The sequence below is a fragment of the Lactuca saligna genome, chromosome 9 (assembly GCF_052625555.1).
Source record: "Lactuca saligna cultivar CGN05327 chromosome 9, ASM5262555v1, whole genome shotgun sequence".
Classification (NCBI taxonomy): Eukaryota; Viridiplantae; Streptophyta; class Magnoliopsida; order Asterales; family Asteraceae; genus Lactuca; species Lactuca saligna.
The window spans coordinates 40,222,465-40,248,779 of record NC_136425.1 but is presented as its reverse complement, the minus strand read 5'-3'; the positions used below and the strand labels follow the sequence as shown (position 1 = coordinate 40,248,779).

General features: G+C 34.5%; 2 protein-coding genes across 4 annotated transcripts; both read left to right on the top strand.

Moving 5' to 3' along the window:
• Window positions 1-8,065: 8,065 nt before the first annotated feature.
• Window positions 8,066-15,157, top strand: LOC145015396 (putative E3 ubiquitin-protein ligase LIN-1). 3 transcript variants are annotated; one of them, XM_078973861.1, is made up of 18 exons: window positions 8,066-8,287; window positions 8,755-9,326; window positions 9,396-9,675; window positions 9,766-9,820; window positions 10,257-10,616; window positions 10,707-10,792; window positions 10,868-12,106; window positions 12,191-12,335; window positions 12,428-12,685; window positions 12,765-13,077; window positions 13,164-13,288; window positions 13,353-13,472; window positions 13,555-13,686; window positions 13,768-13,890; window positions 13,975-14,085; window positions 14,174-14,317; window positions 14,426-14,662; window positions 14,751-15,157. In XM_078973861.1, exons 2-18 carry the CDS (start codon window positions 8,762-8,764, stop codon window positions 14,766-14,768), a joined length of 4,311 nt encoding a protein of 1,436 aa, XP_078829987.1. In that variant the 5' UTR covers window positions 8,066-8,287; window positions 8,755-8,761; the 3' UTR covers window positions 14,769-15,157. The 3 variants fall into 3 exon arrangements, with proteins under 3 accessions (XP_078829987.1, XP_078829986.1, XP_078829985.1); XM_078973860.1 differs by having other exon boundaries at window positions 8,755-9,675; XM_078973859.1 differs by lacking the exon at window positions 8,066-8,287 and having other exon boundaries at window positions 8,738-9,675.
• A 2,503-nt stretch (window positions 15,158-17,660) lies between these two features.
• Window positions 17,661-19,842, top strand: LOC145017278 (cyclin-L1-1-like). The gene is made up of 7 exons (XM_078975337.1): window positions 17,661-17,840; window positions 18,173-18,325; window positions 18,473-18,554; window positions 18,648-18,788; window positions 18,891-19,060; window positions 19,165-19,441; window positions 19,573-19,842. The coding sequence occupies exons 3-7, from the start codon at window positions 18,486-18,488 to the stop codon at window positions 19,762-19,764; spliced, it is 849 nt and encodes a 282-aa protein (XP_078831463.1). The 5' UTR covers window positions 17,661-17,840; window positions 18,173-18,325; window positions 18,473-18,485; the 3' UTR covers window positions 19,765-19,842.
• The last annotated feature ends 6,473 nt before the right edge of the window (window positions 19,843-26,315 follow it).

Sequence of the window (26,315 nt, the reverse complement as noted above, 5' to 3'; positions counted from 1 at the left end):
CTATTATTTTGTGGCAAAAGTAAACCGCAAATATTGATCTAAAATAATAATAACAGGGGTGAACCCATGCTCCGCCTGGGCCGAAAAAAAATTTGTTGTTCATATAGATTTTTCATGTATATTAAAAAAGAAACATTTATTTACAATCTTTTCTAGATTTAAGGATAGTATGGTCATCTACTCAAATTTTAGAGAATATGCTATATGGATCTTTGCTTCATTTAATCGAAATAAAACACTACATGTGATACGGCCCCAAAACCAACAAAAGACATCATTACGGCTAAGGCCATGTTTGATAGTTTCTCAATCAGAATTGACTGAGTCATACCTAACTGGGCCTGAAGCTCTGAGTGCTTCTTGCTATGATTGAAATCATGTTATTTGATTACGTATGTGACTGGTTGTGTTGAGTGTTGGAAATAACCATTTTACTCTTCTGTTTTGTTTTGTGTTGAAAACACATGTTACATTAGTTTTTGCATATGCCTATTACACTTAACTATGAAATATTGAATATCAAATTGATTTGTAATACCCAAATGTTAAATTCAATTACAGTTAACAGTTTTTATTTCAATTTTACCATTACAAATACTCTTTGTAAACATGTACTAAAAAGTCACAAACTATTTTGAATTTACCAGTTATTAGAGCATGAAGACTTCTTTATCTTAAAGCTTTTCTGGAAAGACGCAACCATTATGTTTGTCATCATAGGTAGATCTAAGAACCCATGTCTCAAGATTACTTCCCAAAATTTTTATTAATTCTACAAATTAGTTCATAAAACACACTAAACAAAACTAGAAAAATAACAAACATTATTAGCAACAATCTTGTCAAACAGTTGGTGTGTAACAATTCTTCACCATTTCTTCATCTTCATTCTCATCCCAAGACCCATACAAAATCGATCTAGGAGACCCATAACACTCACCTTGACTTTCCTTAACAAACCCATAATACATCATCAAACCACCATTTCCAATATCTTCAAAGCTTGATTCGTTAACACCATAATCCATTTCCATGCAACGATACATAAAATTCAATGGGTTTGAAACAACTCAACACCTTTTCGACCATAAGAGTTAAATTGATTGATGATTGAAAGTCATTACCCACCACCCAGACCATATAAAAAACATCCAACAAAAGGAAAATAAAAAAGAAGGCACATGTGTCGTATAAATCAAGAACCCATAAATATAAATGCCTTGCTTTGATTATAAAGACTACAAGACTCACTTAGGCAAGTGATCGAACATTTAGTGGGCATATGAAAATCCAAGGTGAATTTGAGGCTATTCTCGATAGATTGTTTTCAATTTATCAAACGTGAATATTACCTAATAAGTCGCTTAGCACTCACTTTCAAAATCGATTAAAGATGAAGAGGATTAGTAGTGGTGGAAGAAGAAGTTGTTCGTGGATTGAAGGAGAAGGAGAAAGAAGAATTCACGTTGTTTAGGAGCAAAGAGATAGAGAAGGGCAAATAAATGAAACTAGTGCGAAGGACTGAGTCAGCTACTTTTTCTATGAGGACCGAATCAGGTGTGCAAAGAACTCTAATCAAATAAGCTGACCAACTGACCCGGACCGAGTCATAAAAAAAGGTCTTGATTGGACCGAGTCAGGTCACAATCAAATACCCCCTAAGTAAATACAAGAAACTGAAACATAGTTCCATCATTTTGTTTATTACAACATTATATATTCATTTCTTTCGACTACAACATTGTGCTTCAAAAAATCTAACCAAATATAGTAATGACATCCAACTACAAAGCAATTTACAATGTGGTTATTGAGTATATTTTTCAATGTATATTGTCCTGATAAGGAAAAAATAAAAGTACAATGCTACAATTTGATAGATTCCACAAAGATTTCAAACTTCTTACCAATTTGTTTGGTACTGAGGTATGACATGTATGACATTGTTTCCCCACTCAAGAACCCGTCAACCATCGAACCTCCCATAATCAAAAACTTTTCTTCAAAAAGATGAAAATTTTAATTTCAACCTACTATTATTGACCAACAAAATATCACATGTGTATTATATAATACTTTTATTCAACGTTCTACCTTTTGAACAGTTGTATTGACATTACACTTTTGTTTCAAACTGTGACAACCCGAAAGTTTTATCTTGTACACTTGTTCAAATCTACCAAATATAGCCTCGTTTTGTTATCTTTTAGCGCGGTTTTATGGTCTATTTGAGTGTTCTAAGCCAAGTATAATCTAGGTATGGGTCCGGGGATGAGTATTTATGAGTGTAACACATTGCAATTGAGCTAAACACACCAACACAAGGTGTGTGCAGCCGCACACACCTTGTACGACCACATACCCATCGCAACCGTACACCCAGCCTCACACCCACCCTAACCGCACACTCCCCTCAATATATGTGGCCCTTGGTCATTTTAAACACTTTTTCCACTCCTCCAAGGCAAGAACTCGTTTTCTCTCAAGTATTAACCATCTTCCACTCCTAGATCTGCAAATTGTAAGTAGTTCTTCCTCCCATTTGATGATTCATTACACTACCTAATAAGAATCTATCATTTCATCCAAGAATCTACTCATTTTGTTTAGATCTTCAAGTGTTCTTCAAGAACACCAAGAACACCAAACTCATCTTCTAAGTTTTGGACCTCAAACACCCCTAAACACTTCTCTACTGTAAGTACCACTCTATATGCTTGTTACTCACTGAATATATTCATTTGAAAACGTCCAAAACTTGATCAATGAGGAGTGTACGTTCGTACACCCCTTGTGTGGTCGTACACCCCTCTAATTGGTGCTTAATGGCCTCAAAACTCATGTTCTAAGCCAACATTTGATCAAGAACACTCAGGGAATGCAAAATAAAGACTTGAAATACACTTTCGACCATTTTTACATGTTCATCAAGGGTGTACGACCGTACACCCCTTGTGAGGCTGTACACACCTTTTGTAAGGCCTAAAATGGCATTCAGCTTACAATAAGGTCGGGAAATGGTCAAAACACCTTCCTTAGAACTTTCCTAAAGCTTGGAAACATGTTTTTGGCACACTGGGTGTGCGGCCGCACACACACAAAACCCTTGATTTTGTGGCCTTACACTCCAATATAGGGTCATGCACCCCTTATGTGCAACCATATGTGTTGGTAACACTTAATTGTAAGTGTTTTTATGTCCCTAAGGCGTGTCCCTATCACCATTAGTGGTTATATACATTAAATATATTCATATATGTGTAATTGTATGTTAAATAGGATTCATTTGTGCTCAAGACTCCAATTGACACCCAACAATCTTTTATGGGGGGGTGGAATACAAGTTGAAACATTTTAGTTATTACATAAATCACGTGTGATTAATAACTATCAAACATATGGATTTACTATACTTTTAACTGTGTTATCAAACAAACTACTTCAAAATGGTTATCAAACCCTTTTACAATACTAAACTGTTTACCAAACTTGTTTTTATATGCCAAACCCTTTTCTTTTAACTATTTCAAACTTATATATTGTCAAAACCGTGTCTATTGCATATATAGTTATATAAGTAAGGCTTGAAGGACTTAGGACTGACAACTCACTTTATTTCCTATTCCTTGTTTGGTTGTGGACTTAGAGTACCCTGTTGTTTATCCGAGTATCATTTGATCCTTAGTTATATATATAGTATATATGTATACACATAAAAACTTTTATTTCAGTTCAACACACTCAGTCATACAAACAACGCTACTAGTAAACTATAATAAGTATAGTTTAGGAAGTTATTAGTCACTATTTCTAATACAATGAAACGTACAAAGAGACTGTTCATACATGAGTCAATACTTACTATAAAGAGAAACATATAGAGAATACTATAACGAGAAACAATACATACTATACATTATACGATAGAACATACTATGAAGAGAAACTAAGGGAACTTACACAATACTATACATGAGAATATACTATACAAAAATTAGAATACGATAACTAGAATGTGAATACTACTTCTGATACAACAATACATTGTTGTATCACATTGTAACCAGAGTCTCCTGGAGGGAGAGCGGGCATCGTGTGTATAGATCTATACGGGACAAACACTCCTACACCCCGACTGCTAGCTACAGTCCCAGCTGGTAAGGCCAAGGGGTGACAAAATGTCACCTCACTATTTTATGACACCAAAAGGTCATCAGGTATTCAGTTATCGATCAGCATGGTTACAACCAGTTCACATTTAAACCTTTAATTAACCGACTAAGAATTAAAGGCAATAAGACTCCCCAAGGGGTATAACACATTTAATAATACCTGGAGTCTTTATTCTATCAACCCCAGTCAGTAGTGCCACTGTTGAGATAAAACATTGTTTTCCCTATTGCATTTACTTTGTGATCTTCTCACATAAATGATAATGTAAACTATATTTTGATAATAATAGTTGTACTTGGGGAAAACTCATACATTCACAAAAGAACAAACATACAAATAGCCGGGTCTTGGTAGAAGACTACATTTAAGTAGAAAATATAGGATTTTCTAGGAAGTACAAACATTTACAAACATTTACAAACAATTACAAGCACTTACATTGCACTATTACAAACATTTATATACAAACAATGACACTAAAATACTTATGAACTCACCAACATTTTTATGCTAATACTCTCTTTCAAAATAACTTGGATTCTCAGGGAACCAGTAAGACAAGTACACCCATGCAACTTTTGAAGGACGAAGTAGATCCAAGACTCGTCTTTATTTTGATTGTACATTTTTGGTGTCATTTAAACTTACAAAAGAACACACATGTATTTAAATATTCTATTAATGCGATGGATGTTGTTGCTTGTTTTATTATTATGCATTTTTGTGATACTGTTCATGATGTCCTCCGCCCCAGAACATTTCCGCCGTTACGGTTTTAGGGTGTGACACAAACCTACAAGAATTGTATTGGCCTGCAAACAAAAAGAGAAAGAGATAAAGAATAATAAAATTAGTTATTGTAACGTCTCAAAAATACGAGTAAAATTTTTCATCTTAATTAAGTTAAAGTCATTCATTTATTGTTCTAAAAGACGATCAGAGTCAAAGTATTTTCAAAACATCAGAGTAATTTGCAAACATTCAATGCGGAATAAAACTCCAGGGAATGCAGTGCGATCAAGTCAGACCCTTCCTTTTGAAAATGGAAGTACCTGAAACCATAAACATAAACTGTAAACACAAAGATTATTGAGTTCCCTAAAGTACCACATACAACACAAATATATATAAGTAACACCCAAGTTCCAGTATGGTTTATGTAACATCCCAAAAAATATAGATAAAATTTTGTTTTTAAATTCATTCAATTCATAAGAAATTGATATCAAAATATTCAAAAGAGTCATATTGTAATCATGTTATCATAGTACAAATCCCAAAATCACTAGGTGTAGAAAAACATAGAGTGATGTGGTGCGATCAGGCCGGACCCTTCCCCTTTGAACTAGAAGTACCTGAAAGAGAAACTGAAAACTGTAAGCACAAAGCTTGGTGAGTTCCCCAAAATACCTCATACTAACAAACATACTGCCAAATATATTTGGGTGTTGGCCTGCCCCTTCGGTCTATTTCAACTGGATATTACCAAGCATATTTGAGTGTTTGCCTACCCCTTGGTCTATCTCAACCGGATATTATCAAGTATATCTAGGTGCTTGCAATCCCCTTTGGTCTATTTCAACCGGTTACTGGGTCTATTTCAACACTACTACTACAACATAATATCATAACAGAAATTACAGAGTTATCAAGAAGATATAGGCATAACTGATAATTATCACAAAGACAATCATCATACTATAACATAAACTAGTGGGCTGGCTTTTGTGCCTTCGACCCACAGCTACTACGAAGGAAGACTCACCTCGGACTGTGGGTATCAAATCGCACTCAGCGGATAACTCGTGAACTCATCTCCCTATCGTATAATCATAAAACCCTAATTAGAAATTAAGTCACATTCTAACCCGAAGGTCTAAAACCCTAATTCTTGACTTAAGGCAAAATGGCTCATTTACCTTTGCCTTATTGGGCCTCGTTTCCTCCAAGGCCTAAATCTACAAAACCCAAAAAGGCATCCAAACCCACTATAGGGCTTTTAAGGACCAGTATGGCCCAAGAACCCTAAACATGGCCTTAGGACCGAAAATGACTTGCCACGATCAGGTGGGCCCGAGGCCCAACTTACTAAAGTCTAAAGCCCATCACCAAACGAGCCCAAAAATCTTTTAGGCCTACTGATTACGTACACACGACGTACTTGGCTTGTATGCCCAACGTACGTTGGTGTTGACCAAGGGTCGAGGCGATGTCCCAGTACACGCAACATACACTTGAGTACGCATGGTTTGCTGGTCTACCAACCCATATTCACTTCTATGTCTTAATCTATTAAAACCTAAGGTTCAAAACTTAGATCCAGGCCCCTAAAAACGTCCCAAGCCATAAAGTCGCAAACTTTATGCTTTAAGCACACTTGTATGGTTCCTAACACTTGCATGGTTGAGGCTTAACCATCAAGGTCCGATTTTTATGACTCAAAACATCCTCAATAGCTCAAAAGGACAACTTATATGGCCTGAAGTTTCTCAACTCCAAGAATCCAAACTATGGGACCAAAATATACCATTTTCTACCCTAAACCTAAGTATGCAATGATCAAGGTTTAAACTTTATACCTTCAATGGGCCATAAATATTGCCAAACTTTGGGATCTATAAACCCTTTCTACATCATTGCTTCTTCCCTAGATTCCTTCTTATTCAAAGACTCTAAAGAACACCAAAAGTTCTCAAGGAAACTCACAAATGCACTAAAGGGGGCTTAGGGTTCGAGATTAACACAACAAGGGAAATGGAGGCTGAATAGGTAAAGGGCTTGGGGGGGCTTAAGGTCCTTAAATAGGGTGCAAACCCTAAAAACTAGGGTTTGTCTCAGACTCACATACGCCATGCGTACTCCACGTATGCCCAACATACATGGTTAAGTCCCACAACCAGGTTATTTGCAACATGTTTCCGCATAATGTAGCTATACTCTGACATATTTGAATTGAAAATTTTGGGTTGAAAATAGAGACATTACATGTGGTTACAAGAATAACTTAGGAAACAACCCCATGGAAAGCAGGAATGTAGTAATCGAGGCTCAAATAAGCCACCGATCAATTGTAAAGAAGGTAGGCGGAAATGAAACATGGTTGTTGGATGTTATAGAGACGACATACTCAAGATGGGGAATGAGAGGCAAGACAAGCTAAACTTCCCTCATACCATTATCATCGCCACCAAACTTTGGTTTTGGGGAAATCAATATAACCTTCATTACCATTGTTGAGTATGCATTCAACCCAGGGCATAGGTTTCGATTTTGGTGAAAGCGATCTAACATTTATTACTAGTTGCATTGGTATCTGATGGAGATGATGATGAAGCGTAAAGATGGTAAACAATCGCATTGGTGTGGATCTCGACTGTTGAGATGGTGCATCAAGGTTGATGATGATGAGTTTTAGGGTAAGGTTAAGGTGGAGAAGAGGTGACTCAAGAAGGGAGTGAAATTGGATATTTTTTGGTTTTTTAATTTAAAAAATATAAAACTAAATATAAAGGAATTAAAAAACTATTTTAAGACATATTGCTCATTTTGGTATGGATCTAAAATCACATAAAAATAGGCCAAAACCACCTAACACGCAACAGATTATATATTTTGTTATACTGTTAGTATCTTTGTTATTTTAAACGTTTGTAAAATAATTTAACTAATAATGAGCTTATTCTTTTTGTCTTTAACGGTACCTCCTCAGTATAATAAGAAAATAATATTTCCCGCCAAATTTCTTTCCCAGAGCAATATTTACAAGTTTCAGAAAGTTGTTATTTTAAATGCTTGTACATCATGCAGCAGAGTTGTATATTACTTGGAATTTTAGAATTTGAGTCAACCAAATAAAGTGAGTTGACAATCAACCACAATCGCCGGCCGGCAGTTTTGGAAGCCGGCCTCTCTCTCTCTAGAATACGTTGGATCGGGAGCGTCAATCTAATCGTTGGTTGATCAATTTTCCAGCTCTTCATCAATCGTATTCTTCATTTGATTTTTTTATTGTTACACTTCTACTTGTTGCTTAATTGGATACTCAATCCTTATTCTTCTCGTTGAAGTTTATTGGATCATGACCGAGTACTGACTGGTAGTAGCAATCATTACTGTAAGTCGTCTCTATTCCTGTTAAGTTTATGTATACGTGTGTTGATTGATTAACTTTTGCACCATTAATCGATTGATTAGTGTGGAGCAGGTGAAATTTGTGGAATAAACTGCTTTCAGTAATATAGTTTGGATTACAGAGATTACTGCTTCTGTTCTATGTGAGGAACACTAGCAGTTGCCCTTTCGTTAGTTCAGTGTATTTGAATTTTGAACATACAGAAATCAGTAGAATTCAGGTTTTACAAATTGATACTCACCTGGGTGAGTTGAGGTCGAACTGATTTTGATCTCAATTCGACTTGGATTTGCAATAACTTTTCATCAACATATCCCTGTGTAGTAATTTTTTCACAGGATTATATGTGATTGTCAATTTATCTCAAAGTCTAAGAGAAGTTAATGTCAAATTCGAAAGTAAAATTTTAGTCCTTCTGATAAATACATTATCATGGCTGGAAACTATAGGTTTTCAATGGATCAAGATGATATAGCCAGATCCTTAATCACCACAATTGGGAGTTTCATTCAAGACAGGTTGCTTGATCAAAGACAAAGGGCCCTACAGAAGGAACAATGTGGTGAAAGATTAGCAGCAGAAGATGAGAGCAGTAACAAAGACACAGCAGTTAGGTATTCTGATCAAGCAGTTTTGGCAAATTTGGATTGGGGTATGGATGCTCTTGAGGAAGCCATTAATACATCCAACACTGAGACAAAAATGGCAAGACTTGATCATGCAGAAAAGATGTTACAAGTTTGTGCTATGTTGAATTCCAGTGATAAAACCGCTGGTGTCCCTAATTTCTATCTCTCTGCTTGGGCTCATCTTAACCTTTCTTACTTATGGAAGTTAAGAAACAATGTCACAAATGCTGTTCTTCATGTTCTTGAGATGTTTTCAATTGACCCCTTCTTTTCAAGGATTGATTTTGCTCCAGAGATCTGGAAAACACTGTTTCTCCCTCACATGAGTTCTATTGTTGGTTGGTACTCAGAGGAAAGGCATAGGATTATGATGAACATGATTCCAGATTCAGGTGATTTGTCTTTCACTGCTGATTTTGACCAGTATTTTAATGAATCCTTGGTTTTGTCTATGAGGCCAGATCAAGCAGAGAAATTGCAAAAGTTGGAAAAACATTATGGGCAATCTTTGGATGAGAATACCAGGAATTACGCAAATTACTTCAAAGATTGCATGAATCATAATCCTGAAACTAGTAAGAAGGCAATTCCTATGATGCCAATCGCAGAGGCTCCTATGACTCCTTTGCATGAAGTGAGTCGCAAAATTCCAGATTATGTGAGATTTGGTCCCATATTGCCTAAAAGTGCAGGGTTCTCACCAGTTCTAAAACCTAATAAGAATTCTAGAGAAGCTTCCAGGTTAGTTTCTTATCTTTTTTTCTTTCTCTTCTTATTCAACTTTCACATATAAATAAAACTTATGCATTTCTGTAATCTGAAATGGAACAGTGCCACTCACATCGACTCTGAGAACCAAGAGGATTCTGCTGCATGGGATATTCAAGTAAGTGGCTGTTTCTTTTTGACTTAATGGGCTTAATGGGTTGGACCTGAATCTCGACAACTATACATGGTTGTTTCTCTTGTATTTAATCTGGACATAATGACTTAATGAGTTAAGTCAAAAAAACTTGGCTTAATGTATTAAGACACTAACTCTTTAACTATTTGCCCTTCCTTATCTCACATTAAAAGATTAAAGTTAAAATTGATGAATATTGTAAAATGTTTTTTGGAGTGTAAGGGTAAAATGGTCATTTAGTCTCATACAAACGATTTATTCGGTCCAGAAAAGAACATACTTTATGTAGGAAGCATGTTATCCATACATATATCAATACCCATTCAGCCACAAAAAGAAATAACCCCTAAGAAGATAACCACTCAAAATTGATCTGTTTATTGAATATCCATAAGTTATATTACTGTTTTTCATACAGGAGGGAATACCAGAGGAAAACGATGAATCTGACTATGAACCAGATGAAGATGGAATTCAAAGCATAGAATCACTTCCAAGTGTTGAAATGAGCAATAATTATAGAACTGAACCTAATGGACACACATTGAAGGAAAAGAATCGATCATTTTCACCTCAGATGTTCTCTCCTGTAATCTCAAGTAAAACATCCCCAAAAGTTTCATCTCCAAAACAAGATGGAAACAATAAGGTCACATCTACCTCAACCCTACGCCCCAATCGATCAATGGATTATAAAGTTGCCACTTCTTTGCCTTCTTCACCATTAGTGCACCATGATCTCAGTATTAGCTCAGCAGACTCAGATAATGAATCTAGAGTATGTCTCAAAGTTATGACTTACAAAAACAAAAAACTTTTCTAAATTGATGGCTTATTACCTATTACTAATTGTTGCTTTAATGCTTAGGATCATAAGAAAAGTGTTAGGACAAAAGTTGGACATGGACGAAGTTCTAGTATTGCAAATATGAAGACTCAGACATCAGATAAAAGGTAACTAACTATGAGTCATTTTTCTATTGTTGTTTAATTTTGTCCTAAATCTATATTTCTTTTCTGAAATTTCAGCTTCCATGGAGAATATGATAATGGAAGCCCAAACTTTGGTTCTCCTCAATCTTCTACACAATCAAGGCCACCAAAAGATTTTGTATGTCCCATAACTAGCCATATTTTCAGTGATCCAGTAACCCTAGAAACAGGTCAAACATATGAAAGAAAAGCCATTGAAGAATGGATGAAGAGAGGGAACACAACATGTCCAATCACAAGACAACCTCTCTCAGCCAATTCACTCCCAAAAACAAATTATGTCTTGAAAAGACTCATCTCCTCATGGAAAGAACAACATCCAGATCTTGCACAAGAATTATCATACCCTGCAACACCACAAAGTTCCCATGGGAGCCCTTCTTTAAGACAAATGTCACAAATCCAATCAAGAACATCAAATCCATATGACTCCAACAATTTCAAACCAAATAGATTCATGCAAGCTACAATCGCCACGTCACCAACGAGTGTGATTTCTCAAGCTGCTGTGGAATCAATCATCAGTGGCTTAAAACCTTTCATTACATGCCTTTGCACCTCAGAAGATTTGAAAGAATGTGAAACAGCAGTTTTGACAATTTCCAAGATGTGGAAGGAGTCGAATGCTGATTCGGGTGTCCATGCTTGTTTATCAACTTCAACAACAGTGAATGGATTCATTGATGTTCTATCAGCTTCTTTAAGCAGGGAAGTTTTAAGAACAACAGTTTACATTCTATCCGAGTTACTAGTAGCTGATGAAAGACTCAGGGAGATTCTAACAAATGTTGATCTTGAATGTTTAGCTGCTTTACTACAAAACGGTTTATCCGAGGCTGCTGTTCTTATATACCTTCTGAAACCCTCGTTTTCTCAGCTCTCAGAGTTTAACTTAGTTCCATATCTTATTCAAAACATATGTAAACAAGATGAAGAATCCAAGGATTCTGAACTGGTGATGAATCCAAAGGATGCTGCTGTAGAGTTAGTGGCACAGGTTTTAATCGAAGGAGATGAGAATAGCAGGAATTCTAATGCTTTGAGTGTTATATCTGTGAATGCAGTGCCTTCTTTGGTTATGTGTTTAGAGAGAGTGGATACACGACAATCTGTTATGTATATCTTGCTGTGTTGCATCCATGCAGATAGAAGTTGCAGGAATTTAATAGCAACAAGAATTGACTTGTGTTATGTTCTTGAACTTTTTCATGCTGGAAATGAATATGTCAGAGGCCTGTGTATAGAATTTCTCTGGGAGTTAGTTCAGTTAAACAGGTACGTTTCATCTTTTGTAGTACTTATTATTATTATTTGATATTACGATTAGTACATTACCTAATCTAGTTAGGGCTTTTTTAGGAGAACATTATGCAATCAGATTTTGCAAATAATAAAGGATGAAGGAGCATGTAGCACAATGCATACTCTTCTAGTCTATCTTCAAAATGCTCCAATGGAGCAACAGCCTGTCATTGCATCTCTTCTTCTTCAGCTTGATCTTCTGGTTGACCACAATTATCTCTATCATTTCAAATTATCCAATCAACAAAAGCTTGAATCTTGAGTCATCTTTAATAACTTTTCTCTTATTTGTAGGTTGAGCCTAGAAAAATGAGCATTTATCGAGAGGAAGCGATTCAAACACTTATCGAATCCCTCCCAAAAAAAGATTTCCCAAATTCACAACTTGCAGCTCTTGATGCCTTGTCATCTCTTTCAGGCCACCTTAGTGCTTCAGGGAAGTCTCTTACTGAAGCCTGGTTACTCAAGCTTGCAGGATTTGATCAACCTTATGAAGATTCTGTGAAGAAAGAAAACCTCAAAGTTAATGAAAACGAACCAATTGAGAATATGGTTTGTTCTTTTTTTTTTTTTTTCATCTTACAATTACAAAATCCATTCGATAAAAAAAAAACTCATGTTTTTATTGTAGGACAAGGAAGAGGAGATAGCTGCAAACTCTTGGGAGAAAAGGATAGCTTTTGTACTTTGCAACCATGAAAAGGGTCTTATATTTAACGCATTAGAAGAATGTCTAAAGAGCAACTCCATAGACATGACAAAGAAGTGTCTTTCCATAGCCACATGGCTCATATACATGCTTTACAATCTGCCCGACACAGGTGTCAGAGAAGCTGCCCGGAAGGCTTTGCTTGACCAATTCATATACATTCTACAATCCTCCAAGAATCTTGAAGAGAAGATTTTGTCAACTGTTGCCCTGAGAAGCTTCATTAGTGATCCAGGTGAAATCAACCATATCTCCACAATTCACCTTGTTCTATGTTAGACATGACATGACAAAACAATTTACTAATAATTGTTTGTTCAGGTGCTCTTGTTGAACTTGGTAGCTACGCTAAAGGCTTGTACAAAACCTTGAAAAAGCTCAAGAGAAGCTCTGTGGTTGTCACTGACATAATGAAAACATTAATGAATTTGCCATCTGTCAATGCAGTGAGTACAAACCTTCAATATGTGTACATTTTAACATAATCTTTCCTGACTCTTTGAATTCCAGGCAGATATGTGGAGTTGTTCAGAAGGGTTTGAGCTGGATACATCAATGAATGGAGAGGTTCTATCTTTGGTTAACATAAAAGGTCGACTGATAAGTAGCCATTCTGATGGAACCATTAAGGTGTGTAAGAAATAGCAAATGTACTTTCATCTTCTTAATTTTTTGAGTGATTGGTATTAATTTTTTTTTTTTCTACAATTAGGTTTGGGATAGTGGGAAAAAGGCGTTAAGGTTGATTCAGGAGGTTCGTGATCATGCAAAAGCTGTCACATGTCTTTATGTTTCACCTTCAAGTGATAAGATCTATAGTGGTTCCTTGGATAAAACAATACGGGTATGCCTATCATTTTATTTTCCTTTTCTAAATAAAACTTACTTTCACCGTTTTTAACAATTTATATTTTTTCACCCCTAGGTATGGGTAATCAAACAAGAAGGAATCCACTGTATTCAGGTTCATGATGTTAAAGAGACTGTCTGTGGGTTGGTAGCTGACGCAGATTTTGCATATTTTTTCTCTCAAAGTGCTGGAGTCAAGGTTAGATCTCTAAACTCAAAAGACCTTTTTGCCCATTAGGGTAGACCTTTAAAGCAAATGCTGACTAAATTACATCATGTGTAGGTTTATGGATGGTCTGGAGTTATCAAGAATCTCAACATCAAACAAACTGTAAAAAGCCTTGCCTTGAATGGGAATAAACTGTATTGTGGTTGCAGTGGTTTCAACATACAGGTAATAATAACATATAATTCCAAATCTAAATTCTCTTTCCTCACAAATAAAACATTTCAAAACTCTGAATTATATAAACTGTCATCAGGAAGTAGATTTGCGAAAAAACACATCAACAACATTTTACGCAGGAGCAAGAAAATTATTGGGTAAACAATCAATCCATTCCCTATATATTCAAGACAATCTTCTGTTTGTGGGTGGAACATCAATAGATGGAATTGCAGGAAAGGTAGTAAAAAAAAACTATAAAATAAAAACTACAATTTTTTTTTTTTTTTTTTTTTTTTTATTAACATTATAAAGTTGTTAATTGCCAAACTGTTGGGAAATCCGGTAGGTATTCTCTCTATCAAACAGAGGAGTAATAGGATCATTATCAACGGGATTTGACATTCAGTTGTTGGCTGTGAATAATGATTTCATATTCGGAGCTACAAAAAGTGGGAGTATTGAGGTGTGGTTGAAGGAAAGGTTAACTAAAGTTGCTTCCATTAAGAATTCCAAAATCACATCCATGGCATCAGATGTTGATGGAGAAATGCTATTTGCTGGCTCTTCTGATGGCAGAATTCAGGTATGTTAATGAATAAATGGTTCGCATATATGCATATGGCATTTTTGTGTGAATCCAAATTGACAATTTTTTGTATGTTGATTTTCAGACTTGGGGTTTAGATTGATATATATGTCATATGTGACAAGAAAGAAGATATATAAAGTGGTGATGAACAAATTGAATCCACAAGCTCACAACTAGCACGATGAAAATTTCCATGTGGTGTTTTTCACCTCCATATGAATCCTGTTAATAAATACATCAGAGACTTTGCATCCCTTGTTCAAATAATTAGTTCTCTTGCATTTGTTGTTTATTGTTGTAGTCGCATCATTGCACATTCTTTCTAGGCACATGTATAGTAATGTCCAACTTTGATAAAATTATAATCACCCCTAATCAAGACTATATTGCATCATTCAACTTAGACTCTTTATGGACAACTGTCTAAACCCTTCGCATGTGCACCTCTAATTTTGTGAAATTGCATTACAGTTTGACCAATTTTGGTTATTTCCTATCATCACTTTTTGGTTAATTTGCATCAAATTTATCCTTTTTGGTTATTTCCAAGTCTTCATTATTGGGGAAGATTCATAACGAATTTCGGTATTTTCTCAAAATGTAATGATTTTTTTAATTAAGATGTTCAATGTTTTGAAAATTTTATCTATGTCGGTGACTATTAAACAAATAAAAAGATGGTTCCGGCTTCCAATTCAACATTAAAATTACCAGCTATTTTTTACATAGATTAATGGTGACGTAAAACAAGAAAAGTTAATAGTTTGGTATGTTATACAACGAGAAAATGACCAGAAGTTTGGTCACAAATAGCATTTTGACTACTTTTATTATCAAACTGAAATAAACTAAATCCATACTCCATATTTTGTTTCTATCTCGTCATACAACATTTGATGATATGTAACTTGTTCATCGGTCATGTTTTGCCACAAAAAACAAATGTTATTATATAAAAAAATGATTAAATTATTATGTAAATAGCTATGATCATTACGGATTTAATATTTAATATTGTAGATTAAAATTAAAAATAAATTAATCAAAACATATTAAAACTTTAAACGTTAAAAGACATAAAATAAAACATCTATACCTATATATTTATATATCTATAATAATAACGGTACAAATACTTGCACTAAATTTATTTGAAACTCTTACTATATATAATTCAAGAGTTTTATAACTTATGTCACTATAACTCAATAGTTGATTATTATTATTATTATTATTATTTTAATAATTTATGGTTAATTATTAATCGACACTTATCATATTTATTGTTTATATATATATATATATATATATATATATATATATATATATATATATATATATATATATATATATATATATATATATATATATATATAAACTCACACACACATGAGGCTTTTTGGGTTTGGAAAACAAGATGAAGAAAAAAATTACTTAAGAAATTACAAAGCCCTACTTTGGGGTGTATGCATCCTTGTATATCGAATCAAGTCACGAGTTTAAATTTCAGATTTTAAGGTACCGATGACAGATATGATTTTATTTTCATTCTTCATTATTCTTGTTGCGTCTTTATCTATGGAAGGTATCTTTAAAATCCAAGTCATTTTTTTGGAAGTATGTTTACAAAACAGGTGTGTATTGTATCCCATGGCCTTTGTTTTTGTTTATTATAATTTATTTTGTGTATTGTTTTTTTAACTTTTGAACCAACAATTTGAATGTGTGGAATTTTCGAGTTATTTTTTTGGAAAAATATTATCTATTGTACCATATAGCCTTTGTTTTTGTTTATTATTATTTTTTTGTGCATCATTTTTTGAACTTTTGAACCGATAATTAAGTGTGTTTGAAATTTCTATTCTTTTTTTTTTTTTTTGGAAAAATATTCACATTGGGGGTTATTGTAAAATTTTTGGAGGATCTCATGTAATAGACACCGTAAAATATGATTTGGGCATTGATATGACTTGAATGGATGTTGACCCATCCAAGTGTAAAAATCCGAAATCAAAATGGAGCCTCGTGTGATATGAACCTTTATTGATAGTTAGGTTGAAGAGTTATGCTCGACACGATATTAGTTAGGGTTTTATTCTATCGTTTGTCAAAATATCATGTTGTTTATAGTTAGGATTTCAAGTTGTCCTTTTATAAATATTCAACCTCAATATTAACATTAATCTATTTTATAGTTAGGATTTCAAGTTGTTCTTTTATAAATATTCAACTTCACTATTAACATTAATCTATTTTATCACATGGTTTCGTATCCTGGTAATATTTTATATCAATCTTTTGATTTAGTATAAAAAAATATAGTTATTTCATGGTTAATGCTATTCTTAGAAAGACTTAAATTCAATTTTACATAACTCTCACTCCTCACCCACTATTTAGGTATTTATACAGGACAAATGAACTTGTACAATACCCAATACCCAAGCCTAACCGAAAATCCCTATTCTAATAAAAGAATAAGTTTAATCTCCTATTGACAAGTGTCATATAATTAGAACACCTTATTAATGTTATATATCCATTATCATGCCATTTGTCAACCTATTAATTATTCATTTTAAATTTCAAAATTTTAATTTTTTCACTCTAATTACATTAAACTAATAATTCATTTTTTATTTAAATTTTAAATTTTCCCACTCTAATTATATTAAATTAATAACATTAGATTGAAAAATAAAATAAATTTAATACATATTATAAGATGATATAACTTAATGTATTTATTTAAATCAACGATTATAATTTTATATAATTAAAAAAATTTATTTTAAATAATAATTTATTTAAAATAATTAATTAATAATTTTGACTTTTTATATGAAAATTTAATTAATTTTATAATAGTTATAAACTAATACATAAATAAATAAAATAAAATAAAAAAATATAATTGGCGTGTACTCTACGATTCTTTGTATATTGTAACCGCTCCTACTCATATTAAAATCGTTAAAGGGAGCCCGAATTTTCAATCTCTGAAAAAAAGAAACTCAAGCCTTCGCTTCGCCCCCGCAGCCCTCTCTTTCTGTCTCCCACTCTACGCCTTGCCCACTCCCGCCTCCGGTCATCTTCCCGTCGTGATTCCGATAGCCTCCTTCTACCTCCACCCACTGCCGCCGCTACCTGTTAAGGGATATTGAATCTTGAGGTATTTACAACTTCCTGTTTTCGAAATACATAATTCTTCGTTACTCGTTAATAATTATTTATTTATTTGTTTTTTATTTATTGTTATATTTTAATCGGGTGAACTTACGTAGGGTTTCTTGAATATCGATTAATTTGTTCATTGTTAATTTGTAGTAGTTAGTAGTGTTAATAATTCAATTTGTTGAATTAATCCGGGAAATTTTATCTATTACAATTTACAATGATTCATATTTGAACCCTTAAGGTAGGTCATAATAAGGTTATCCATGCTTCTTAAGAACAATAATATCCCTCAACCTTGTCATAACCATTTTTTCCTTGTCATTGCAGTATCTCTCAAGTCAACCATGGTTTACACAGCTATCGATACATTCTATCTCACAGATAAACAACTTAAGAACACACCTTCAAGAAAAGACGGAATAGATGAAGCCACTGAAATGGCACTTAGAAGATATGGCTGTGATCTTATACAAGAGAGTGGTAATTTACTCAATGTGTATCCTCTTTCTAAACTCTATATATACATTTAATTTTTTGTTTTTATTCATCCCAAATCCATGAGAGTGTGATTTTACACAGATATTGATTAGATCATAGAAGTTCTTAACCATATAACATAACATGCAGACCACAACAAGTAATGGGCACAGGTCAAGTTCTTTTTCATCGGTTTTATTGCAAGCAATCATTTTCTAGTTTCAACGTGAAGGTTTGTCACTTTTACTCATTTCCATTCATAATATATAAAGCTATATTTCTTGTTTGTTGCTAACATGCACTTCTTATTCTTTCTTGTTGACAGAGAGTTGCTGCTACTTGCATTTGGCTTGCATCAAAACTAGAGGAAAACATCAGGACTCTAAGGCGAATCATCTATATTTTTCACATAATGGAATGTAGAAGGGAGAATCTACCTTTAGAGCATTTGGATACATCTTCGAAGGTGTTTAATATTTGATATTAGGTCAAGAACGTGCTTTAGTTGAAAACCCAGTTTATATCCCATCTGAAATTCTGAATCATGCTTTATGTTTTTGTTGTACAGAAATATCTGGAATTAGAGGCGGATTTGAAAAGATGCGAACTACAAGTACTGAAGGAAATGGGTTACATCTGCCACGTTGAACTTCCTCATAAATTCATGGTAGCTTACCTTGAAGTTCTTGAAGCACCCCATCAGATGATACAAGAAGCGTGGAATATTGCAAACGACAGGTATGTAATATGGATCCCATTATCACAAGTACGTAGGATATTTTAAGATTCTTTTTAATTACTACTAAATTCACTTTTTGTTTTTTTTTTTTTCTTTTCAACAGTATGCGTACAACTTTATGTGTGCAATTGAAGAGTCACGTTGTGGCATGTGGTGTTATTTACACTGCAGCTCGCAGATGCTATGTTCATCTTCCTGAAAACCCTCCATGGTGGGAGCTATTTGATTCCAACAAAAAGGAGGTAGAAGAAGTTTGCAGAGTTGTAGATCACTTATATAGTCTACTACCCAAACCACAATATATACCCGTATGCAAAGAAGATGGTTCATTTACAATGTGTAATACATCATTGGATTCACGATCCCAACCTCTTGCAGAGGTCCACCTCTCTCTCTCTCTCTCTCTCTCTCTCTCTCTCTCTCTCTCTCTCTCTCTTTTGGTTTTTACCTTTCTTCCATTGTTGTGTGCGTATTATGAATTTAGGTTTTCTGTGTTTTGTGTTTTATATAGGAAGGTACATCAAGTGGTGATCCACTGATGCTTGATGATGCAAATACAAGGAAGGATGAAGCAGAAGCTGTTTTAAAGAGCAAAGAACATGTAACAGAGGAAAAAGAAAGGAAAAGGAAAAGGAAAAGGAAAAGGAAAAGTCACAACTGTAAAAAGGACCGATTCCAGAACATACTTCCTAGAAAACATTAACACTTGAAATACTTTTTGTTAAAGTAACGCTTGTACAAAATCTTACTTTAGTTTACATAGCTTTACTTTTCAAATCAACATGAATTCCATATTCCACTTCATCTACATTCTTCGCTTCTTTAACTTTATATGGATGGCAATGTTTAAATTTATGTTGATAATAATATCCCATATAACATTAATTTGAAAAGTTACAAAAACCCACAAAATGATATGAGAGGTAGATGTCCCATTCTTAAAATGTCATATTTGCCTTTTATACATTAAATATATGCACTTTTTAAATATCAGAATATCATATATGCTATTTTTCAACAACAAAAACTATACAATCAATGCATCTCAAGATGAAACGTTTTAATTTTTAATTATTATAATAATTCTAATATATAAAAAATGATTATAAACTAAGGGTGAGCATTTGGACTGGATCAGACCAGCTCTTGGACCGGATTGGTTTCGAAGAATATTGTGGATCGTGGACCGGACTGGATGAGACTTACCGAATCTAGATCCATGTCGGGGTCTTGTCCATGTTTTCCGGTTCTTGGACCCGTTTGGACCGGTACAATTTTACATGCACACGATATAACTTGTTAAACTGCGTTTTTGGGTTTGATATATCTCGTTAAAACGAATATGTTGTTGGGTTTGATACGTTACAACTCGTTAAAATGAATATTTTTTAGGTTTGATATGATATAACTCATAAAAATGAATATGTTTCCATTTCTTGTGCCATATGGAAATTAATAAGACGTTGTTTGATTACAGTATATGGAACCAAGCATACCGAGACATTGTCCAAGATCGTTGGCTAAATTGATGGAGCACTGGTGGGACACTAACCCCACAAAGAGGCCTTAGATGAAAGATGTGGTGGTTATATTAGAAGAAATTACAAAATCAAAAGAGTTGCAATTGAGGTCGCAACATCCAGAGAGGTTTAGTTCAGTTTTTTTTCAAGCTTAGAGGATGAAAGTGCACAGCAAAGTAGAAAAAAAGAAAAGAAAAAAATGAGCAAGTTAGTGATATGAACGTGGTCGATTTTGTACACAATCATCTGAGATGTTAATGTGTATTGTTTTCAACCAGGCTAGACGTTGTATACCGATGCCTTAGGCCGGATGGTATCGTATGCGGGGAAGGCTGTGGGAAGTGTCCCACTATACGGAACACCGCACCATCGGTGCGAGGAAGAGGGTGCGGGTGGGGATGCCGCGTTCTCACTCCTCTTCCTATTGGTTGTTTATTTTTATTTTATTATTGTTTTTTTTATTCAAATGGCTATATAACCGTTATTATATATATATATATATATATATATATATATATATATATATATATATATATATATATATTTCTTTTATTACATTGTAAATACCACAACATCCAACCATTTTTTAACCCATACTTTTATTCTCTCCAAAAAATATTAATCAAAATATCATCATCTTTATCATCTGATTCGACGGCTCTAAATGAGGCTAAGTTTATCGGTTCCGTCATCGCGAAAACGGTTGCATACTTTCAAAAATTGACTAGGCGAAACATCACGTGCACGATCTAAACCAAGAAAGTCGTGGTTGCGTAGAAATCACGAAGCCAGACACGATCATTTTATAGAAGATTACTTTGTAGATGACGCCATCTACACTGTAAAGTTTTGACGTCGGTTCCGGATGAGGAATAAACTATTATTACGTATTGTTGGCGATTTGGAAGGCCGTTTTCTATATTACCCATTGTAATATAAGATAATTCAATAAAACCTAAATGTTAGGAGATAATTATGGATTAAATAATGATGATTTATTTGATTGTAATTATTTTTATGGATATGGTTAATAATTTAAAGACAAATTACTAATCCAACCAAATTCATTAATGACTTCTCACTTTTTTGCAAAAATTTAGGACTTATTTCAAAATATCCATCTAAACCGTAGGTGGTTGAATGGTCTACTGTTTCGTCCATTTACCTACTATTTTGATTTTAGTATATAAGGATTTTTTTTTTTCACTTTTCATTACGAAGCCGTAGACGAAAAAATGGTCTGTTGTTTCCTCTGAGAAATCTATTGTTTCCTAAAGAGTAGATTAAAAATGATCTACTGTTTCGTCTAAAAACCTATGTTTTTTTTTTCAAAATTTTACCGTATTGTTAATTAGCAGTAGTTTTTGTATATAGGAATAACTTTTTTTTTTTTTTTTTTGAAAAAAACTCGTAGGTTTCTTACGAAACCTACGGTGTATAAGTCCATAATGCACAAAACCGTAGTTTTTTTAACCCAAAACCGTAGACTTCTACCCAAAATCGTAGTTTTCATTAAAAAAAAAGAGAAAACAATAGATTTAATCTAAAACTGTATTTTATAGAGAGAAAACCTTAGGTTTAAAAAAAACCCTACGGTTTTATATCTTCAAAATGATTTTTTTTAATACTAAACACTAAACAGTAGACGAATTAGCAAAACAGTAGATGGTTCTAAAAACCTATGGTTTCGTGGGCTATTTTGGAACAATTTCTAATTTTTGGCTAAAAATAGTTAATTACTTTCTTAATTTGGCTAGATTAGTAATTAGTCCATAATTTAATTAATTGATTAATTAAAAGATAATTAATATATCCATAATTGGCTACTAGATAATTATTAATTGGATTAAATAATTAATATTTTTAGGTTGTTTGGAATTTAAAATTAAAAGGTTTAATTTTGGAAATTTAAAATAAGAAACCCTAAAATATATCCTTATGGATTTTATAAATCTATATGTGGTTTAAATTTAATTAAATTAAAAGTTTAATTAATTAAAAGATTAAAACCTTAGTATTTTAAAAATATTTAAAATACACCCTATACTATATGTGAGATTAAGAGTTTAATAATTACTATATGTATAAGAAAGGTCAGTCGAATCGCTAGTACATCTCATTCATGATACTGGTCTATAAGGGGAGTTTAAGGAAGCGGCATATAAAATGACCGCCATTGGGTGTCCACTCTTACCCATCACTCTCTTGACTAGCGGAGGGTCGTTAGCCGAACGGGTTCGATAGGACATTTAATCCTCATTAAAAGTATAATGATTAAGTAACTAAACCATTTTCTAAAATCTCATTCTTAGTTACTTTAGGAAAAATGTGAATTTGATGCTGACCCATGAAATTGCACATTGCACCTTATTGGTCGTTAGTAGAGCATGTGTGGTTAACCGACACACTAATATAGACTAATATTGTTGGCAGTGGGTGTCTCGTAAATTATCATTGATTAATGGAGCGTGTGTTGTTAACCGGCATCCCAGTCACAAAGTGAGAGCGTAATCGAGATTAAACATACCATTGAATAGTTCAATGAACCACAAAAGATCTAGGAGTTTCATAATATTGAAATTGGTAAATGTTTTACCTACCTAAAATAGATTCGAATTTGATTACGACATCCCTCTTCAGAATTCGAATCGAAAATATGGATCCTAGCCTTAATTTAAATTTTGGGTTAATAATTAAGGATTAAAATCAACTAACTTGAATTTTCCTTTCTCCCTTTATAGCTGTCGAGTTCAGACGACAATGGTCTTCCACATCCTTTTGGAAATGGTTTTCCGTATAAATCTGAAGATGATCTTCCACAAGTTGATCAAGATAAAAAAAATGTTCCCTTCTTCAAATGGTGGAACTGGAAATCATGCTTCTTCAACTCTTCCTCCACCTCCACCACTAATTCTCCCCGACCCACGTTTTATTCAACTTGAAAAGTTCAAGGTTACTCAAGCCTTGTTGGCATGCAAACACCTAGATGGAGATTTTGTGTATGCACATGTTCTGAAAATGAAGTCGCCAATTGACATATTGGGAATGTTGCGTGTCATTTTCCCAAGGGAGCTAGCCGTTGACTTGGTTATTCACTCGTTTCCTGAGTCATATAGATAGTTCATTAAGTACTACTATATGATTATCCACGACGTGACCCTAATGATCTGACATATTTGCTAATTGCTACTGAAGCAGAAATGATAAAGAGCACTGGTCAAGCAAATGTGTTTGAAGGATCTATCTCCCCAAACTCCATGGACAATAGCAACAATGGTAGTTTGGAAAAAGGTTTCTCTTTCCAATGGAAAGGGATCGGCCAAGCTCAAACCGTTTGTGTAACATCCGAGATTTACCATGTAGTAATATTATTTATCTTATTGAATAATGGGTTGTTTTGGGTTGGGCAGGATAGTTGGGCTTAAAGAATTGGACTGCAAAGGGCATTACGCAGGGCGTACCATGCCAGGTACGCTCATTGTACTCAAAAGAATTGGGCGGGGAGGCCATGCATGTATGCCTAGCGTACCAAGGGTACGTGCAGCGTACGCGCGCAGGTCCTAAACCCTAAATTTTAGGGTTTGATCCATATTTAAAGGATCTTATGTCCTTGGACCAGCCTCCCTATCACCCTTAAGCAACCACCTCGAAAACCCTAACCCCCCTTTTGTGTATTTTTGCCATTTAAGAGCTTCTTTGTGTGATTTTGGTGTTTCAAAAATGTAGGGGTATGAACTCACAGTTGTTTATGCATGTGTTGGACAACAAGACTTGAAAAATGACCCTCGAGTTGATGTATGCGGGATTAACGGAATCCTAATGATGATTAAACACATACTTGTATTTAAATTAGCGAAACCATTAATTTAAGTGTTAGAAAACACTTGTTTTTGTGTTAGGAATAGTTACCGAGATTGTTTGAAGTGAAAGGGTGGGTTTTTGGTCAAAGTTAAATCCGAAAACTAGATTCTCGGTCTTGTGTAGTTTTCGGCCGAAATCAGGTGTTCGGTTCTTCTGGTGTTTTCGGTCCTTTGAAGGTATGAAGACTGTTCTTGGTGTTCTTGAGGTATGAAGATTTGAAGGTTTCCTCTTGAAGATCTAGGTGTTCTTAGATGATCATTGGTGTGATTTGGGAGTGTTTTCGAGTGAAAAAGTGGGAAAATGACTAAGTTTTCGGATGAAATGGATATATACGATTGGGTATTCAGCCGGAGATGGGTTCTCGACCGAAATCGGTTTTCGGCCCGAGGGTTTTCGGCCGAAAACGAAGTGCTGAACAATTTTTGCTGTTTTTTGAGGGAAAACTTGATTCTCGAGTGTTTTTGGTTCCGAAACTTATATAAAATTTATTTATATAATATAAATGGTTTTCTAACCCTTACGAACTTAATGGAATAGATAAAATTCAAAATTTTATTTAATGGAATTGATTTTGTTGACTGGTAAAGCATCGGGTTGTCACATCATCCCCCCGTTAGAGGGAATTTTATCCCGAAATTCTTTCTATAGAATACAATCATGGACTAGGAAAAAGATGCGGGTACTTCTGTTTCATCTGGTTTTCTCGCTCCCAAGTGAGTTCAGGTCCCCACTTGGCATTCCAGCGAACCTTCACTATCGGTATGCTACTTTTTTTTTTTCGTTCGTTTGACTTCCCTATCCATGATTTCGACTAGTTCTTCCACGAAGTTAACACTCTCGTTGATATCGATTTCATCGAGTGGAATCACAAGAGTTTCGTTGGATAGACACTTTTTAAGATTTGACACGTGGAAGATGGGATGTATGTTGTTAAGCTCTTGAGGTAACCGGAGTTTGTAAGCTATGGGGCCGATCCTAGCAAGGATCTCGAATGGCCCAATGTAACTTGGATTAAGCTTTCCATGCTTTCCAAAGCGTATCATGCCCTTCCAGGGTGAGACCTTCAATAGAACGCGGTCACCAATCTAGAATTTCAAGGGTTTTCGTCTCTTGTCAGCGTAGATTTTTTGTTTATCCCTAGAGGCTTTTAATCGTCCTCGGATTTGTACGCTTTTTTCTATGGTTTCTTGAATGATTTTTGGGACAGTGAGAGTGCTATCAGGGACTTGTCCCTTAGCTAGCTGCGTGTCGCCTACTTCAACCCATCACAGAGGGGATCTGCACTTACGACCATAGAGAGCTTCGAATGGAGCAACCTTAATGCTGGTGTGATAGCTGTTGTTATAAGAAAACTCAACCAACGGCAAATGGGTATACCATGACTTGTCGAAATCGATAACACATTCCCTTAGTATATCTTCGAGCATTTGAATGGTTCTCTCACTTTGCCCATCGGTTTGTGGATGATAAGTTGTACTCATATCCAACTTAGTTCCAAGAGCCTTCTGAAGTGACTACTAAAATCTCGAGGTAAATCTACTATCTCTATATGAGATAATAGATATAGGCACACCGTGTAATCGTACTATCTCTTGGATGTAGGTTCTAGTCAGTCTCTCCATTTTGTATGTTTCTTTGATTGGCAGGAAGCAGGAGGACTTGGTCAGTCTATCAATGGTTACCCAAATAGTGTCGTGACCACTCGGGGTCTTAGGTAAATTGGTGATGAAGTCCATTGTGATTCGTTCCCACTTCCAATCAGGTATTTCTGGATGTTGGAGTAAACCTGAGGGCTTCTGAAATTCCACCTTGACCTTGGCACAAGTTAGGCACTTGCCCACGTAGGTAGAAATCTTAGCTTTCATGTTTGGCC

Coding starts and splice junctions, on each gene's coding strand:
- LOC145015396 (XM_078973859.1), top strand. CDS start 8,738: ATGGCTGGAAACTATAGGTTTTCAATGGATCAAGATGATATAGCCAGA. Junction 10,617..10,706: donor ACTCAGATAATGAATCTAGA/GTATGTCTCAAA, acceptor TTTAATGCTTAG/GATCATAAGAAAAGTGTTAG. Junction 13,891..13,974: donor CTCAAAGTGCTGGAGTCAAG/GTTAGATCTCTA, acceptor CATCATGTGTAG/GTTTATGGATGGTCTGGAGT.
- LOC145017278 (XM_078975337.1), top strand. CDS start 18,486: ATGGGCACAGGTCAAGTTCTTTTTCATCGGTTTTATTGCAAGCAATCA. Junction 18,789..18,890: donor ATTTGGATACATCTTCGAAG/GTGTTTAATATT, acceptor TTTGTTGTACAG/AAATATCTGGAATTAGAGGC. Junction 19,442..19,572: donor GATCCCAACCTCTTGCAGAG/GTCCACCTCTCT, acceptor TGTTTTATATAG/GAAGGTACATCAAGTGGTGA.